This window comes from Dipodomys ordii, unplaced genomic scaffold (genome assembly GCF_000151885.1).
Source record: "Dipodomys ordii isolate 6190 unplaced genomic scaffold, Dord_2.0 Scaffold17, whole genome shotgun sequence".
Taxonomy (NCBI): Eukaryota; Metazoa; Chordata; class Mammalia; order Rodentia; family Heteromyidae; genus Dipodomys; species Dipodomys ordii.
The window spans coordinates 21,529,977-21,549,646 of record NW_012267233.1 but is presented as its reverse complement, the minus strand read 5'-3'; the positions used below and the strand labels follow the sequence as shown (position 1 = coordinate 21,549,646).

Sequence of the window (19,670 nt, the reverse complement as noted above, 5' to 3'; positions counted from 1 at the left end):
GCCACTTCCGGCTTTTTTCTTTTTGCTTATGTGGTGCTGAGGAATCGAACCCAGGGCCTCAGGCATGCAAGGCAAGCGCTCTACCACTGAGCCACCTTACCAGCCCTATGTGTACATTTTTATAAAGTTCTGATAACTATATTTACACAGGTTAGAAAGACATTGAATGTGGACTGATAATAGAGTTCTTTGGGAGAGGCTGTTCATTCTTTTTATATTTAATAATTTAGTAAAATGTGATCACAGATTTTAAAATGACAGGGAAATCAATCAATGGTCAGTTTATCAATATATTTTAGGAAGGTAGTGTATTAATACAATTTGCTCATTAAAAAAATGAAAGGAAGTACTGTACAGTTATGTTTGTAAATCATTTTGAAATATCCTCTTACCAAATGGATATAGTATGTCTAGTTTTTGTGGTAATTACCAAAGCAGTGGTTAGGTTGCAATACACCATACCAATCAGCTACTTAGATATTTTGAAGCTCTTAGTTTCTTCTGTTGCTAGACTTTAAGATTATAATCAGTGCATGTTAAAAGATATGTCTACAAATGTAAAGAGAAACTTGTTGGTGCACATTTTTTTAATCTCTTAAAGGCTCAGAATTTTTTTAAACCAAGGATGTAAAAAGCAAAACAAATATTTCCTGATGGCATCAAAAAAATTATCAAATACGTAAAATTGTATCTCACTTTGAGAGCCTGGTGCGGGTGGCTCATGCCTGTAATCCTAGCTACTCAGGAGGCTGAGATCTGAGGATCACTTTTCAAAGCCAGCCCAGGCAGGAAAGTCTGTGAGACTCTTAACTCCAATAAACCACCAGAAAAACAGAAGTGGCACTGTAGCTCAAGCGGTAGAGCGCTTGCCTTGAGCTGAAGAGCGCAGGAACAATGCCCAAGCCCAGAGTTCAAGCCCCACGACCGATCCCCCCCAAAAAAAATTGTATCCCACTTTGAATATTTCTTGTTCTTCTTTCTTGCTGTTTTCCCCTTAGCCCTTACTACTACTTAACATGCTATTTTATTGCTTTACCAATATTGTTATCTGTTTCCCTATAACCTCTCAAGAGTACAAATTTTGTTTATTGTCTGTTTTCCTCTTTGTTGGTTCCTGGGCACCTTGGAGTAATCTCTGTCTCATTATATGCATTCCATAAGTATTTGCTGAATGAATGTTGAATGAGTGAATCCTGCAATTCGATTATTCATGACTGGAAAATATAGGTTTGCCAGAAAGTTAAACAGCTGAATTGTGTGTGCTATCAATCAGGAAATGAATATTATTGAAATCTGAAAATGTCAACATATGTCTATAGTCTTTACTTAATATTCAAACTTTAATTAATTTGTTAGTGCTGGAAATGAACACATGATTTATGTGTTTTATTTTTAAATTTTGCTTATTTATTTTGTGCTGTTACTGGAGCTTGAACTCAGGGCATAGTCACTCTCCTTTGAATTTTTCACTCAAGTCTGTATGCTCTTCACTTGAGCCACACCTCTCTTTCTGGCTTTTTGCTGGTAAATGGGAAATGAGTCTCATGGACTTTTGTGCCAAGGATGGCTTTGAACTGTGATCCTCAGATCTCAGTTTGCTTTATCTCTGGGATTAAGGTGTGGGCCACCAGTAGTGCCCTGCTTAAGACATACATCTAGGGGCTTGGAAGGTATCTCCAGTGGTAGAGCGCTTGCATTGCATGCCTGAGGCCCAGGGTTCGATTCCTCAGCACCACATAAGCAAAAAGAAAAAAAGCCGGAAGTGGTGCTGTGGCTCAAGTGGTAGAGCGCTAGCCTTGAGCTCTAGAGCTGAGGGACAGCGCCCAGGCTAGAGTTCAGGCTCCACCACCAGACCCCCACCCCCCCAAAAAAAAAGACATTAAAACTTTAACAGTGAAAATAGTTGTTGCAGCTTTTAACCTAAGGAATTTTTTTTTTTTTTTGATTAGTTGTGGAGCCTGAGCTCTGGGCCTGGGTGCTATCCCTCAGCTCTTCAGCTCAAGGCTAGCGCTCTACCACTTGAGCCACAGCACCACTTCTGGCCTTTTCTGCTTATGTGGTGCTTAGGAATCAAGCGAGGGCCTAATACATGCAAGGCAAGCGCTCTACCACTGAGCCACCTAAGGAATTTTTATATCATTGTTCATCATGAACTAGAGAGGAGCACATAGTGACAAAAGAGTAAAATGCTTGTCTTTTCTAGTTAAATATTCTACATATCCAATGAGGAGAGAAGAGAGGGAGCCAAGCTTTAGGAAGTCAATATTTAGAGTCAGAACACCCTAGGCACTAGGGTAGGTTGAATAGGTTGAATCTAGGGGATTCCAGGAGGTGAAAAATTCTTACAATGCTTTGAATGGGGCTAAGAACCCCTGGGACTTTAGCCTCGGGCTAAAGGATGGATGTGCCTTGCTGTCCAATTCACACTGCCTCTTGCATAGCCAGCTTTTAGCAAGGCTTATAACTTCAAAATGTTTCATGAATGCCCTGGAACTTTTGACCAAGGATACAACTCTGATTTTTATGGACAGTAAAAGGTGATTGGTTTTGTAAGTATTTTATAGTCAGTTTTGCCAAGGTACTTGCTTAACAAGACAAGACAATACTGAGGTATTGTCATTGCTTCTCACGTCTAACACTTCTCTAAATGAACCTATAATGTACTGTAACTCTGATGGAACTGACTTTTCTAAAATGTATATGCAGTGCTGAGATAGTATAACTTGAAAAGCATATTAGTAATCTCTTTAGCCTGCTATGAATCATAGAATAGAATAATACATTTTAAAGACTAGTTTTTAGAGAAATTAAAGAAAAGGCCTTAGTTGATATCTTTGTAGCAATAAGATCAAGATAAAACTGTATGTACTTCTTACTTATTTATTTAGTGCTGATCCTGAGGCTTGAATGCATGGCTTAGGCAGTGTTCCTAAGCCTTTTTGCTCAAATCTAGTGCTCTACCACTTGAGCCACAGCTCCACTTCAGGTTTTTGGGTGCTTAATTGGAGCTAGAGTCTCACAGACTTTTCTGCCTGGTCTAGCTTGAATTGCAGTCCTCTGTTTGCAGCCTCCTGAGTAGATAGAATTGTAGGCATGAGCTATTGGTGCCCCATGACTAATGACAGTTTAAACTTTTTTAAAAAAAAAAAAAAACAAAAAAAACTTGGGAGACAAGTGTAGGGACCGGGCGAAACACATACTCTACTACGAAAAGCTACCTCTTAGTGCCTGTAAACACTTTTGAAAAAATGCGGTATTACAAAACTTTTTCTTCTTCCTGTCAGGTACTGAGAACTTAAAAATGTGAGAATCTGTGGGTAGTTAAACTCACTTCCTCCTCTAGCTGCATTTACTTAATAGACTAGACCCTATCTTTTGTTTGTTGAAGTGCATTATGTTTTCAAGTTATGTGAGACTTTAATCACAGTTTCAAGCAGAAGTCCTTAATTAGTGAGAAAGTAAGTATTTAAGTATATATTTTTCATATATACCTTTTTTAGTAGAACAAGATAGAGGCCAAGTTTGGAAAACTTGTTCTTCCATTTCTCCTTTTAGTTATTATAAATAATTGTGATATATTCTATTCATTAGACAAGTTCTGTGTTCACTGTAATTAAACTGGAGTAATATAACAGTTGGAAAAAAAAAAAAGACCTAGAGAAGTTAATGCTTTTCCTCCACACAAGCCCACCTGTGTCCAATGTAATTTATTCCGGATCTGATAATCATTCTTGTTTATCTCTTTTTTAATTAAAGGAAAGCGTGTGATTTTCTCTGTTTCATATGCATTTGCTTTTGATTTCATTCTATTTCCCCATTTCTCCTGTTTTGTGGCAGGGATTAAAACAATAACAAAGAAACAAAAACTCTAGGCATCAGTATTTTCCTACTAAATAGAAGACAGGGTTTGTTTAAATCCTTTAATGTTTGACTTTTATTCTCAGCTTGCATTCATTTTATTTACTGAAGTAAATTTTATTTTATTTTTTTACTTATTAACTTATTTAAGGCTGGGGAATTGAGACTAGAGTCTGGAACATGCAAGTCATGCACTCCATCATTGACTCCATCCACAGCCAGACTGGTTATTAATGCAGTTATATTCCTTTTATGGATTGAATCTTCAGTATCCCCTAGGGGCTCATGTGTTGAAGACTTGGTATTTTTGTTACAGCGACAGAAAGCTAACAATTCTTGAGAATAAATATTGGTGGTCTAAAATGGTCCAGCTTACCTGTGTATGGAGGTGTCCTAGAAGCAGAACATACTTCCTAACCTTAAGTCATTTATAGGCTAATGGTCTATCCACAAAAAGAACTGCTGTGATACAAATATAAACTGTCCAGTTCTTCCCCTCCTGTGGCAAGTTGCTGTTGTTTAAGAAAGACATACAGCCTAAATAATATCCTTGAACATTTAAAAACCTTATTATTAATTTGTGTAAGGATAGAGATGGCATTTGTTGTATTAACTAATAAGCAATAAATGAATCAAATAAAAATATTGTAATTATACTAAGCAAATACTAATTTAATGTCTTGAAAGCATTTTGGGATGGTGGGAAAAAGAAATCTGTGTCCTAGCTTTGGTTCTACCATTTATTAGTGGTGGTGAATTAGGCTGAGTAATTTGACTTGGAGAAACTCATCTTTTACCTAACAGGCACTTTGCAGTGTCTTGATAATTATCAGTCTTTTGAAAATTATCATCGTGTTCTAAGGTAGTCAGTTCAGATAGTTGAATGTTTAACATTTTAGTCACTGCAACAACATGAAGAGTAATCATTATGATTTTCATAAGGGTCAGAGGTAAAATGTTATTTGGAAGCACTTTCTAAACTAGAAAAAGGGAAAACTATCCAGATGTATGGAATTTTTAGCTGTCTTTTCCCCCTTTTATCTTACTTCTCTCCTGTTAAGTTAATGGGCTTAAAAAAAAGCCAATGATCAGTGACAACATAGTGCCCATTCTTTTAAAATAGAATATAGTTGCAGGCACTGGATTGCTTTCTGTCTGAAGTGCATAATTTTAATTTTGCATTTAAAAACTAGATATCCGTTTTATTTTATAAATGATCCTCCTTCCAGAGCTATGGGCTCTTCTCCTTGACCATAGCCCTCTTATCTATTGTAACAGTTGTTGCTTTTCCCCTTCCATTTTTAGGACACGTAGAATGTATTCAATAAATTGTTTTGGGACACTGATGGTGCATGCCTGTAATCCTAGTTAAACAGGAGCTTAAAATCTGAGGATCTCCATTTGATATACCAACAGGAAACTTTATGAGATTCTTATTTAACCAATTAATAAAACTGAGAGTAGAACTGTGGCTCAAGTGGTAGAATGCTAGCTGTCTGAAAAAGAGCTAAGCTAGAGCATATGCAGTAGTCTTTTAATATATGCCTTTACTTCTGGACATCCACATTATGTAGCAACTTTTGGAGGTACAGTCTTACTGCTCCCTGCTGCTTTATTGGAGGAGACACTTTTTACAGAGACACTTTTTACAGTCATGAGCAATTCAGTTTGAGTAACAGTGTGGGATATTTACTGCTGATGCTGCTGGTCCTCATTCCAGCTGTCCCATAATTATCCCTACTTGCTTTCAGATGTGCACACAGGGTGCATTATAGGATGACACTTAAGTGAATCACAGTATTAGAACTAAAAGAAATAGCTAATGTTATCTCAGGCTATTGTTGAATAATTTTTTTAAACTATCATAGCTTAAGCCTGTTTCAAATTCATGATCTCTCAACTTCAAGCTAGTTTTTCTAACATTGGAACTGCAGATTTGTGCCAAATTGCAAGAAGGGAGAGAGAGAGAGAGAGAGAGAGAGAGAGAGAGAAATGCAGGAGGGGAATGAAATAAGGGATTAGATCTGAGACAATTTTTCTCTAGTCACATGTAGCAAGGCTAGGTAGCAATTGAAAAACATCCACTGGATCTAAAAAGATAGCATATTTTGTAATGAAAATTTGGGGAAAAGAGAGCATGAATTGCTTACATTGAGCCTGCAGTAGCAGTAGATAAGATGGCTGTAGGCAAAGAGAAGTGGGCAAAGTTCGTGTAATAGTCTTAGAAGTATGAGTGACTTATTGATTGGAGATCTGATCTGAAGGCAAAGTCATTTTCTAGGTGTTTCTTGAGGGTTTCAGACCAGGATTTCAAGGTAGGGTGGAACAGTCTTACTGTGATTTTGGCCCTGGGTTGTTAACTGAATCTATTCTCATCTGCTTGCCCCTCCATCTTAATCTTTGTATCTAAATTTAGGAAATCTCAGAATTTTCTCTTATCACCAGTTGCCTTCTTTGTAGCTGCAGGGTGACTGAAGTTTATGGAAAGCATTTGTAGGCGGTCACTGACTCTCCCTCTCAGTTGTTTTAGGATAAATAGGTCACTAACATTGCTTAGGTAACTCAGACAAACCCTTCTGAAAGGATTGTGGAAAATTTCTATAGTTAATGATTCATTTATTATTATTCCAAAGTTATTCTTAAGCAAGGGTGAAAGAGGTGCTTTATGTCCACTATTTTAAAGTAAGCCATCTATGCAGAGACAATCTATTAAAATATTTCAGGAAGTGCTAAAATTACTGGTGAAATTTATGGCACATCTAAGAGATATTGTTACAAATCTGCACCTGTAATGTACTTTTCATTCCATCGATGAGGAAGCTGAGGTACAGATAAGTAATTTGCCAATGGTGACAGATGTCTACTTTAGGAAGACATAGGTGGGTGCATTTATCAGTGGAAGGAATAAAAGATGAAGGCCATTATAGCAGGTTGGTTATAAGCATGAATTTTATGAAAGTATCCTTTGAAGTGGGTTGTTATGTTTTGTTTTGTGACAGGGTCATTTCAAACTCAGTTTTGATTCAGTCTCCCAAATGTCAGGATTATGTGCATGCACCACTGTACCTAGCTGGTGTAGAGCTGAAAGAATTTAGAGAGGCAGAGGAGCTGGGGACAAATATGCTCTAAGTCAGGAATTCCAGGTTTAGCTCATAAGATACAGTAAGCTCTGGTCAGCCATCATCTTCTTTCTTTCTTTCTTTCTTTTTTTTTTTATTCAGTATTAAGGCTTGAACTTAGCCTCAAGCTCTTGCAAGTTTTTTTTTTTTCCTCACAGCAGTCACTCTACCAGTTGAGCCATTTTCCAAGTCAGGATTTGTGAAGTTTCTCTCAATTTCATCACCACTTTCCACTTCAGTTTTGTTTGTTTGTTTTGCTGATAAATTGGAGTTGATGAGTCTCTGATTTGTCAGTCCAGGCTGTCTTCTTTGAACTGCAATCCTTAGATCTCAGTGTCCTGAGAAAGAGCCACCAGTGCCTGGCTGTATTTTTCACCTTTAGCCAGTACTGATGAAATCCTGATAGGAGTAGAGAGATGGCAGTGGAGTCCTGCTAGAAGGAAGGCTACACAATAGGCAGTGGACATATACCAAAGACTTGATATTGGGTTGTAACAATACATGGGAAGGCCTGTAGCTCCACTTTTAAAGAAAGGGTTGGAGTTGATGTAGCAGAATCCTCATGGCAGGCTTATTGAATAAATCTATCTGGAAGCAGATTTGTGCGTGAGATACTCTGTTACTCTTTTAAAAATTTGCATATCATGTTTGAATAATTGCTAGAAAGCAAGTGGAAAGAGCATCTTCATGAATATTGCAATTGAAGGCTCCAGACCTGAGCATTTATGTAATATCTTCCACTTCCCAGGCAGACATAATGGATTATTAGACATAAAAGAGAAGCAGAGGTCACAGTCATTTTCAGGAGAGGGGGACCTGCTAACAATAGGAGCAATTTGCATTCTGTCCACAGAGAACTAATGTGATTGTCAGCAGTTTGCTGAATAATCAGTTATGCCTGACATGTTTTGTAGCTTTTATATAAACGTTTTTAAGAGGGAAAAATGCATTCAGTTGATAATATTCTACCTCTTTGGTAGAGACTTAGTACATAAATATCTCCATTCTCTGTTGTGTTCTCCCTATCCTTAGAAAGACTTTTCTGATTGCTGATGGAGTCTTCTCTACATGTTGCAGGGATTTTAGGGATCTTTTTTTCCTTCTATGATTATCTACCCCGGGTATCGCCAACAATCCTTTACAAGACTAAACCATTTTGTACCAAGGTGGGAGAAATTGTACAATTTATTCCATAGATTCTGTATAAGAAATGTAAGACAAAATTCCTGGTGCATGACAGATTTAGGGTTATGACAGTATCTCCCTTTTTTTTAACTAATGAGGAACTCTAGATTCAGGGATATGAAGTTACTTTTGTGTAGTTAAACAGCTAGCACTGGATTCAGTTCCTTTCAGTTCCAGGGTTCTTCTTCAGTACTGCCCCTTCAAGTGCTCTTTTTTTCCCCCCCTGACTGGAGATTGCTGCGGGGAGGGGGCAAAGGGGGAGGGAGGCGGAGGGTCTGGGTAAGTGAGATTTTCTCTGACATTCCTTGGCACAGCAGGAGAGAAGAGGGCCTAGGTTGGATGCCCCCTGTAGAACAATAGCCTTACCTACCTTATATCTACTCATTAGGAAAATCTAGGTGACTGATGTCCAAGTTGTACTCAAACCCAGTTAAAGCAAATGCCTTTGTGAGGTACAGGCATTGTCATCTTTAAAGATGTTCTAGTAAGAGCCATGATTGAGAACCATTGCCGTAAAATATGCAGACCTGGGGGTAAGAGTCGAGGGAAGGAGATAATGGGTGTCTTTATGCCCAAGGTTTGGCTCTTACTTAGTCAAAAAATTTTTTTAAAACTGGAACATCCTATGTATTTGGTTAAATAAAGTAAAAGTTAGGTAATAATTGAATCTGTTGTGCTTTGTAGCAATGTGTAGCTTTAAGCAAAGAAAAAGAAATGGAGATTGTGCTTGGACTTTCTCTGAAGGCTAAAGTGTATACTGAGTTGAAAAGATAACTGTGTCTTAATTGCCATCTTAAGAGGTACTTTTTACTATCATCTGGTGAGTTTTATCTCAGCCAAGTGCATAAAGTCACATCACAGGGCTGAGTCCATAATAGCAAATCCCCAGGAGTCTCATAGAGAAACAGTCTCATTCCAGCATGTTCACTCTGCAAGCCTATCTAGCAATTGATCTTGAAAATCAGCTGTTTCCACTAGGAGTGAGTGAGTTTCTTAAAGGCACTCGGTCACCTGCCTTCTCATCTCATTGGTTTCCTTATAGCTGCAGAGATGGCTGCCCAGTGTGTCACCAAGGTGGAGCTGAATGTTTCCTGTGACAATCTCTTGGATAAAGATGTAGCCTCAAAGTCAGACCCTTTGTGTGTGTTATTTTTAAACACAAGTGGACATCAGTGGTATGAGGTAATACTAAATACTTTAGGCAAAAAGCCATTTGAATTATTCTTTTCACAATGTGAGGAGTAGTTTCTTTTTTAGACTGTTAGAAATGTAATGCCATCTAACTTGTTGCTGTAGTTTTTTGTTTTGAAAATGTGTCTTGGCTCTTGGAATTCTCCATATGAAACACCCTTTTCATATATATATATATGTATATTTATGTACATTTAGTACATAAAGATGCTAAAATCCAAGTGCACCTTTGATCTGAAGAAACATTTTTTTATTTGTTTTCATTTGGGGTGTTGGGTATAGGTTGAACGTACAGAGAGAATTAAGAATTGTCTGAGTCCCAAGTTTTCCAAGACATTTATTATTGATTACTACTTTGAAGTGGTTCAGAAATTGAAATTTGGAATTTATGACATCGACAACAAAACCATTGAGTTGAGTGATGATGACTTCCTAGGAGAATGTGAATGTACCCTTGGACAAGTGAGTACCAGTAGCTCTTACATTCTCTCTTAGCTGAATCTTTAACCAAAATTTCGATGTTTTGACCAATATTCAGTAGTTTCATTTTTAAACTTGGAAAATAATCACTTTAGAAACTGAGTTTATATAGTAGTATGATTGCCTTCAAGGTTGTTGAATTTATGATGGTGTGTGGTGTGTGTGTGTGTGGGGGGGTTAAGGACCATATGCTTCTAGCAGAACTCATTCTTTTTTTTTTTTTTTGAGTTAGGGATGATTTATTAGACATTTCAAGAAATCAAACCCCTGATGACTCACACCTATAATACTAGCGAATCATAAGGCTGAGATCTGAGGATTATAGTTTAAAGTCAGCCCAAGCAGGAAAGTCCATGAGTGAGATTCTTACCTTCAGCTAACTAGCAAAAAAGTAAGAAGTGTGGTCTGTACCAGCTTTGAACAAAAAAATTCAAGGGACAGCTCCCTGGCCCTGAGTTCAAGACTGGATACTGGCACACATAGAGAAAAACAAAAAACAAGATTCCAGCTTTGCTGAGCTCAGTATAGTTTATTTTTATGGTCAAGTTGTAATCCTGTTGATATATTGTTAATTTCTCTGATTGATGTTCTCAGAGTATGATGATACCTCTAGACTGATGCCCAAGCACCACCAGTTTACCTGATCTGCTCTTCTTCCACCTAAGAGGTGTTGCCTTAAACTTCACTTCCCCCTTGAACCTTCTCTGACCCTCTAGACTAGCATGGAGGAATTCACTAACCTCATCTTGGCACTCTACTGCTTCTCATCATATTTCATTTTAAAAGCCTTACTGCCTTATTACCTGTGTAAGATAAACTTGGTCAGAGCAAGTATGTGTGTGCTGTCACTACTAACTTCTAGCTCTGTCTCATTTATTGGAAGAGGTCATGACCATTTGTATAAATTGAGGAAAGCTTTAGTAGGGAGGAGTCTGTTTTATTTTCAATGAGTTATATTTAACCTTCAAATTTGTGTTTTTTGAGATTATTTTTCAGTGTTGAATTACTTGGACACCATGGTTTTTACTCTCCCAAAGACATTACAAAATGGACCTGATCTGTAAAACTTACATGAATAGGGAAAATTAAGGAAGTATTTTGTTTGTCTTGTTTTGTTTGAATAAAAATTATGTAACTGAAATTCTAATGAATTTGAGAAGTACGTCAATTTGAAAGTATGTCAGTGTATAATATTATTCTAAGCAAAGTGATGTTTTCTGGAAACAGATATTAAACTTATGTGTTAGTTGAAATTTTGGATCACATTTATTGAATGTTCTGAGGCCTACCTTTTATCTTTCAGGGTTTCAGCTCAGTGATCTGTGTAGAAGATGAAAATCTGACCCTAGTTTCCCATGCCAAGAGAGCAGTTAAACTTTGAAACAATTAGTAAAGAAACTACTGGTCAGGGAGATTGTATCTGACAGAGTAGGCTTTTGGGAAATCTTTTCCAGAGTTTTAAATGTGGAGATAAATTTTAAATGTCATTAAATTCTTTTTACCTCTAAGGAATGGACTTTAATGTTTCTATATCTAATGAGTTTAAATGAACTTTATTCTTAACCTTTTCTTTTGAAATTATTCAGTTTAAATGTTTACATGTTGAGATGAAATAGCACTTTATATTACTCTTTTTACTTTTAATAGATTGTTTCCAGTAAGAGGATAACTCGACCACTGGTACTTAAAAATGGAAAACCTGCTGGGAAAGGGAGTATTACGGTAAAGATATTTGTCTTTTGTTTCAAAAGATTTAGCACAATTAGTCCTGCTGAAGTTATATCCAAATATAGACAAGGCTATATATATATATATATATATATCAAACTAATATTCTACAGCTATGCTTGATCATTTGAATATTGTCTTCCATTCTCCTTTGCCACAGTGATAACAAAATTTCCATAATGTGCTGAACTAAAAGGAGAGAAATGAGGTGTGAGGATCCCTTTTTTCAGTATTTTAAGTTGCCCTCTAGATAGAAATCAGGTGTAATTGGTGATGCTTGTCCCTTACCTAGGGACGCTCAAGTCCCAAGTTAGAATGCAACTACTTTTTTTTTTATTTTAATTTTTTTGTGTCAGTCCTGGGGCTTGGACTCAAGGCCTGGGTGCTATCCCTGAGCTTCTTTTACTCAGGGTTAGTACTCTATCACTTGAGCCACAGTATCACTTTTGGCCTTTTCTGAATAGTTTCTTGGAGATGAGAGTCTCATGAACTTTTTTTTTTAATTTATTTTTTATTGTGAAAATATTGTACAGAGGGGTTACAATTACATGGGCAAGATAATGAGTACATTTCTTTTTTTCATGTTTTCTATGAATTATTTTTTTTAATTTTTATTTATTTTTTATTGTGAAAATACTGTACAGAGGGGTTACAATTACATGGACAAGATAGTGAGTACATTTCTTATCAAGCATTGTAGCCTCCTCCTTTGTTTACCCTTCCCATCCCTTCCCATCCTTCCTTCCCCTCCAATCTCCCCCCCCTTCCCCCAAGTTGTAAAGTTCGTTTTCAACATGACAACTTGTACTTCTCATTGTTGCAACAGGTCCACCTGTATTCTCATGGACTTTTCTATATGGGCTGACTTTGAACCATGATCCTCAGATATCAGCCTCCTGAGTGGTTAGGATTACAGGTGTGAGCTACCCAGTTTAAGATAATCCTGGTGGATCATACCTTTCCATAGTGGATTGTTCCTCAAGAGATGGCAATGGAACCTATAAACTCTATGACTGCTTTTAGTTCTTTTTTTTTTTTTTTGGGGGGTCGGTCGTGGGGCCTGAACTCTGGGCCTGGGCGCTGTCCCTCAGCTCTAGAGCTCAAGGCTAGCGCTCTACCACTTGAGCCACAGTGCCACTACCGGCTTTTTTCTTTTTGCTTATGTGGTGCTGAGGAATTGAACCCAGGGCCTCAGGCATGCAAGGCAAGCACTCTACCACTGAGCCACCTTCGTAGCCCTGCTTTTAGTTCTTGTACTCTGTTATACACCCACCATCACTTCCATGGCAGATTACTGGCCCTGATAAAAGGAATATGTGCTTTATCATCCTGTAGATTTCTATTATATGATGACCAATTTAAAACACTGTGGCTTCTAGAATTTCTGTCATGGGAACCACTGCCTGGTATGCTTTTTCTCAGACTGGAAGCTTGGCTTCTAGAGAGAGACATGTTAAAGAGTTATTGCATTTATCAAATAACGTTTTTCCTGTGCATTGTTGGCTCTAGGTTAGATTTTCTTTCTTTCTTTCTTTTTTTGCTGGAGAAACAAATCTTTAATTTCAAAGAATAAAAATAACTTGTCTTGCACCTAAGTTACAAGCATAAACAGAAATCAATATATGAGGCTTAATAGATGATTGATATAACCAGAGCAAATAGTAAGGTTGCCTCAGCTGAGTAGAGTTGAACCTAACTGTTGACTAATTGGTACTTCTCTTATTTGTGCTGATCAATACTTGTGGAACGTGCTGTTTGGAAAGGAACAATGCAGGTATTAAGATACCATGGGAACAAGATTCTGCTTTTGGTTCCTCCATCCTTTCAGTTCCTGTTAGTTCATAAAAATGAAGTATCAGCGAGGCTGGGAAGGTGACTCAGTGGTAGAGCGCTTGCCTCACATGCATGAGGCCCTGGGTTCGGTTCCTCAGCACCACCTAAACAGAAAAAGCCAGAAGTGATGCTGTGGCTCAAGTGGTAGAACCCTAACTTTGAGCTGAAGAGCTGAGGAACAGTGCACAGGCCCAGAGTTCAGGCTCCATGACCAACAGAAAAAAGTATCAGGGACTGAAGAGGCAGATTCTCAAGTACACTGAGGTAGAAAGGTTTCAGGGAAGGATTCACAGTGGAATTTGGGATCCTGGAAACAGTTCTAGGTTAGATTTTCCAAAGGTCAACGAATGTTCAGACTGTTGGGAATGTTGATTTTCACGAGACAGAAGATTATCACTAGTTAGCTTTATGACTCTTAGGGCTTGATAGCCTGGGATTTGTTTTTGTTTTTTGTTTTTTAATTTAATTTTATTGTAAAGATGTTCTTTAGAGGGGTTACAGTTACATGAGTAAGGTAATCAGTACATTTCTTGTTGAGTTTTGTTTGGGATTTGTTTTTAAGTGAAGTAATTCAGTTTCATTGGATGAAAACACACTTTAAAGAGTTGTCCCAAATTTGATTTCTTCATATTTATTTATGTTTGGAGCTATTTTAGTTTTGTACAAATCTTCCAGGACTTTGATTTCTCTATGGAATAGAAAATATTCAGTTTAGGCAACTGAATTTAAAAAGAGAGTTGCATAATGTATACTTGGTATATTTGGCAAAAATACTAATTTCACACACATATAAGAATAGGTAAATGTTTGTTAATAGTATTATTTTAGAAGTCATTTATATTAAAATAGACTTTCTATACTATTAGATAAAAAGAACTTGGTTCATAAGGTTATCAGCATCACTTATCAGGTTTTCTTTCATTTACCTTCTCTACTCAGATTTCAGCAGAAGAAATAAAGGATAATAGAGTGGTCTTATTTGAAATGGAAGCCAGAAAACTGGATAATAAGGTGGGTAGATTATGCAAATTCAACAAGAAATACCAGATTTGCCTCACATTGAAAAAAAAATTCAATTTGCAATTCAGTTAGCATGAATTGCATTACCTGAGTATTATATAGCTTTTCAGAGTATTATATAGCTTTTCAGTTACTTCTCCCACCTGGGTGTGTGTGTGTGTGTGTGTGTGTGTGTGTGTGTGTGTGTGTGTGTGTGTGTGTGTGTGTGTGTGTGTGTGTGTGCAGAATACATACTTCTCCCACCTGTGTGTGTGTGTGTGTGTGTGTGTGTGTGTGTGTAGAATACATTTCCCTTCACTTCTTTCACATAGATGTTATCAAAGAATTTGTTTAGATTAATACAATAAGTGAATAAAAGCATTGATGTTTTTATAAAAGTTATGAGAAGACAGTAGTTGGATTAGTGGTTTACTGTTGATAAGTTATTCTTTTTGTTTTCAAAAGTCAGCACCCAATTGCTTATTTCCTAACAAGAATGCTTCTTGGAGGGACATTTTCCTACATTAGCTATTTTGAGAACAATCTACAGAGGAAGGCAAATTAAAGCATTTGGTTTTTTTCCCCCCATATGTACCATTTTTTGATGAAGCTGGTTCCTTAGCATTCTCTAAGTATAACCATGAGATTTTTAGTTTACTTTGTTTTATTTTTTTTCAGAATCAGTATCAACTCGTGATTTAAACATTATGAGCGATAATGGCTAACTTGTTCAAAGTATCCGAACCTTCCTTTGAGGGTACTTCTTTTAGTTTATTCCTGAGACCTTTTGGCATGACCTTAGTGATCTTTAGAGTCCTTGCTCTGTGGCAAGACAGTTATGGTCAGAGGTTTTTAAAATGAAGCTCTGCTCCAAACTGGCAGGCACATTAAGAGCAGTCTTATCATCTTTAGGGGAATTGGTATGTAGAAGCTACAGTGTGGGCAGAGATGCTCACAATTTGTTGTATACTATTCCTCATGGTTTCTAGAGCTCTTGAGTTTAGTGATTGCAGAATATGCCATCACGTTTAATAGACAAGACTTATTTACTTACTTTTTTGTGCTGCTCCTGGGGCTTGAACTCTGGGCCTGGGTACTGTCTCTGAGATTTTCTCATAGCTAGTGTTCTACTGCTTGAGTCATGGCTCCACTTCCTGATTTTTGGTCATTAGTTGGAGGTAAGAGTCTCACAGACTTTCCTGCCCAGGCTGATTTTGAACTATGACTCCTGAGTAGGTATGATTATGGGTGTGAGTCACCAGAGCCTGACTAGAAATGACTTTTTTTTAAAGAACTAAATGATTTGGTATGGTGGTATACACTAGTAATTCTTTAGCCGGGGCCCTTTAAGTAAATGTTTCATAAAAGATATTTTTTTCACCTTGTTGTTTCCCTTGGAGGTCAGAGTTAGGAACTTAACAGTTTAATGATCTTTGAAGAAAAGTTTGTTTTCTAGTCTTCAAAATGGTAGTAAGCAAATTGTGCCTTTCCCATGGAAATATTTTTAAGATAAGTCACCTGGTATGTTAATGTGTTTTTGCAATATTAACTAATCTAAGTAGGATTCTGTTCTTAGTATTATAATATGAGGGACTCTGGGAGGCTTATTTCATTTATGTAAGATCCTTCTGAGCAATAAGGTAAAAAGTTCTGCATAATCATTTTGTTTATACTTTTTGCTGCATACTACATGTTATATTTGCTTGCATTAAATTTCATGCTCAGGGAAGGAGTATTATCTTGGATTTTAAATATTGGGTGTTGTTCACGCTGGAATAAATCTTTACTTCAGAAACATACTTGCACAAAGTATTAGCAAGTGCTCTCATTTTAAAAAATAGCAAGTTACATATAATTAGTAGTATATATCTTTCAAAATAAAGACAGAAAGTGAAAAAAATTAAATTATCCATAATTATACCACTTGAGTTTGTCCTCTACTATTGATTTATATGTCATTCTGGAATTATTTGTACATTTGTGTGCAAGTATGTATGCATGTGTTTTGAGAACAATGATGGGATTTACATTAGAACTTTTTAAACTCATACATGAGTTAGACCAAAAGGTTACAAGCATATAATGTGTTCACACATGTTTCAGAGGAGAATGAATGTGTCTGTTTATTTCAAATGTAGGATCTTTTTGGAAAGTCAGATCCATACCTGGAATTTCACAAGCAGACATCAGATGGAAACTGGCTAATGGTTCATCGAACAGAGGTGAAAATCTGAATCTGAAAAGTAGAGTGGAAGTTTTCTTTGGAATTCTAGTTATCTGAATTTTTCAAAGATTAAATATTTATTGGAACATTAATTTCAGTTTGGATATAAATACTAAGCATGCTTACTTTTTTTGCTTTTAATGAGGAGATGCTAGTATGCTTAATTATTTTTGTTTAAAAAACTTTAGGTAACCTAAAGAACATTTGTTTTCCCCTTACTGAATTCACCGTTGCTTATCCCTGCACACACTTGTCTACCTCTAGCTCTAGTATACCCTTTCTCTCTGTTTCTGAACACATAGGAACATACACACTTAATGCACACGTACACTTTCCTTTTGTAAAACAAGCAAGGACATTAAGACCATTTATAAATACTATAGCAGCAGTTTTCAAAATCAAGGGCATTCTGAGTGGGTGGGTGTGGCTGAAGTGGCAGAGCACCTGCTTAGCAAATGCAAGGCTCTTCCTTCCAACCCTAGTACTGAAGGAGAAAAGGCATTCTACACTACCATACCCGAGAAAATTACCACTGGTTTAACATTGTCATTCTATGTAGGAATTCAGGTGTCCTCAGTTGTCCCACACCTCTTATGTACATTCTGATTTGTTTTGCTTTGTCTAGGATCCATTGAAGGTTCATGATTTGTTTTGGATCTTATGCTACTAATACAGGGCTCTTATTTTCCTTTCTTATTTTCCTTATTATACTTTCATGTCATTGAAACTCTTGAATAATTAAGACCAGAATGTCGAATATACTAGAATCTTCTCTTTTTTCACATCTAGATCGAGATCAAACATATCTGTTAAAAACTCTCTGTGTGGTCCATCATCTGAGCACTCAGTTTGGACGATGCTAGACTTGATTGCTTTAAGCTGATAACCATAAGATCTTGCCACAATAAAGTCCCCATTGTTTTTTGTTTTTTTTGGTCAGTTTTGGGGCTTGAACTCTAGGCCTGGGCACTGTCCCTGTGCTCTTCAGCTCAAGGCGAGCACTCTACCAGTTGAGCCACAGCACCATTTCTGGTTTTCTGGTGGTTAATTGGAGATAAGAGTCTTATGGACTTTCCTGCCTGGGCTGGCTATGGACCGTAATCCTCAGATCTCAGCCTCCTGAGTAGCTAGTGTTACAGGTCTGAGCCACTGGTGCCTGGCTTCATTTTTTTTATTCTTGTAATTAATAAGTAAATACATGATGTGTAATTACGTGAATTGCTTACTAATGGTTCTGTTGATGCTCTTTGGTTAAAACAGTTGATGAATTGGTTAAAATGGGTTGAAAATGGTTTTCTTTTTGTATCTTTGTAAACACTTGGATTGTTATAATTCTTAATATCATTATTTTTGCTGCTCATTTGAATCCATATCTATGTAGGAGAAGCTTCTTCAAATAGTTTCTGAGTTCATTGTGACCCTATTTGTTTCAAAGCAATCTCTTAATTTATTATAGAGCATGTTTTTATTTTATCCTGTCCCAAAGTTGGAATGTCCCATTTCTCAGAAGACATTGTACTTCTCTAAGAGGCATTGGGATTGGATTTAGACTTCCACAAATTAATGCTAGAAGAGCTCATTGATACCAAGCTATATCATTGTTTTCAGCTTTTTCAGTGGACACAGCTGGGAAACATATATTTGTGTACAAGTATTTATATGTCACTAAAATTTTTTAAATTATAAATTTTCTCAAACTTAAATCTAACAAGGTTAATTTTTACCATTTCTTATTCCATGCTCACCTTCAATGAAATGCCTAGTATCCAACAAAATCAGCAAGCTTCAGTTTTCTTTTCTCTTCTTCTCACTCCTTTTCTTCCCTCCCTGCTCTTCCCCTTCCTCTTCTCTCTCCACTCCTTTCTTCTCTCTTCGTCTCTTCCTCTCTTTTTTCCTCCTCTTCCTTTCTTATTTTCTGTGATTTTCTACGAAATGGTCTCCCTTTGTGGTCTAGGCTGACCTCAAACTTGCTATCCTCTGCCTCAACCTCTTGAGTGCTGGGATTACAGGCATCTGTCACCCTGCCATAGCTGGCTACACTTTCTAAAGATGAGGTGAACATGTTTCCTATGTGGCTTTCATCTTTTCTGAGGAATGTGCTACAATTGGACAATTTATTAAAATTTTCATGAGAGAGTTATATAATGTTGTCCTAGCTAGTTTTTTTTATTGAAAGAAGTGGGTCAAAAGTTTAGGGGTGAATAATAGAATGTAGTAAGAGCTTTGGAAAGGCAAGAGCAAAATGTTAATGAATTAGATACTGTTCTAATAGATCTTTTAATCCACATCTTTATAGGTTATTAAGAATAACTTGAATCCTGTTTGGAAGCCTTTTAAAGTCTCTCTTAACTCCCTGTGCTATGGAGATATGGACAAAATCATTAAGGTAATTTGAAATTCTATGCAGCTGTTATATGACTTAACGAGTGGGTTTATATATGATAAATCCATCATCAATTTGAAATAACATAATCTGTGTGTAACTGACTGGTAACTGTGTTGTTCGTGTGCACAAGCCTGGGTTCAATCTCCAGCACCCCTCCCCCAAAAAAAAGAAAAAGAAGAAAGCAAATATCATTCTAAAGATGCATTATAGCTTAGCAACACAATATGCTGTGAAGTATTGCTATTTATCTAAGTGGTCATGTAGCTGATGGGAGCTTCAGCTTGCTGCTGTTACCCCACATTGCAAGATAGTCCTTTTAGAGTGTGTGTGTGTGTGCACATGCGTGTGTGCATGTGAGTGCAGGAGTGAGCCTGCAAGAGAATCTCATTACCCATCATTAGCCCAGGAAGATGCCAAAATTCAAAACTTAATGTACAGTTTCTGCTGATGGTCTCACTTTCACACTACCATAAAATCAAAAATATTATGTCCAACCATCCTAGGTTAGGGACTGACATATATAATAAATATATATGTAAATACACATATATTATCTTATTCAAGTTAATATTTTTTTTATTGTAAAGATACTATACAGAGGGTTACAGTTACATGAGTGAGGTAATGAGTACACTTCCTCTTGAACATTGTTAGCCCCTCCATTGTT

At 36.9% G+C, this 19,670-nt stretch overlaps 1 protein-coding gene across 1 annotated transcript in view; it reads left to right on the top strand.

Annotated features, from left to right (window-relative positions):
* The window catches only part of Cpne3 (copine III), a 53,793-nt gene that overhangs the window by 3,932 nt on the left and 30,191 nt on the right, over positions 1–19,670 (top strand). The window contains 6 exon segments of the mRNA XM_013012408.1: positions 9,205–9,344; positions 9,636–9,815; positions 11,481–11,555; positions 14,334–14,405; positions 16,532–16,615; positions 18,914–19,003. Of these exon segments, the coding sequence (XP_012867862.1) occupies positions 9,213–9,344; positions 9,636–9,815; positions 11,481–11,555; positions 14,334–14,405; positions 16,532–16,615; positions 18,914–19,003 (633 nt within the window). The 5' untranslated portion in view covers positions 9,205–9,212.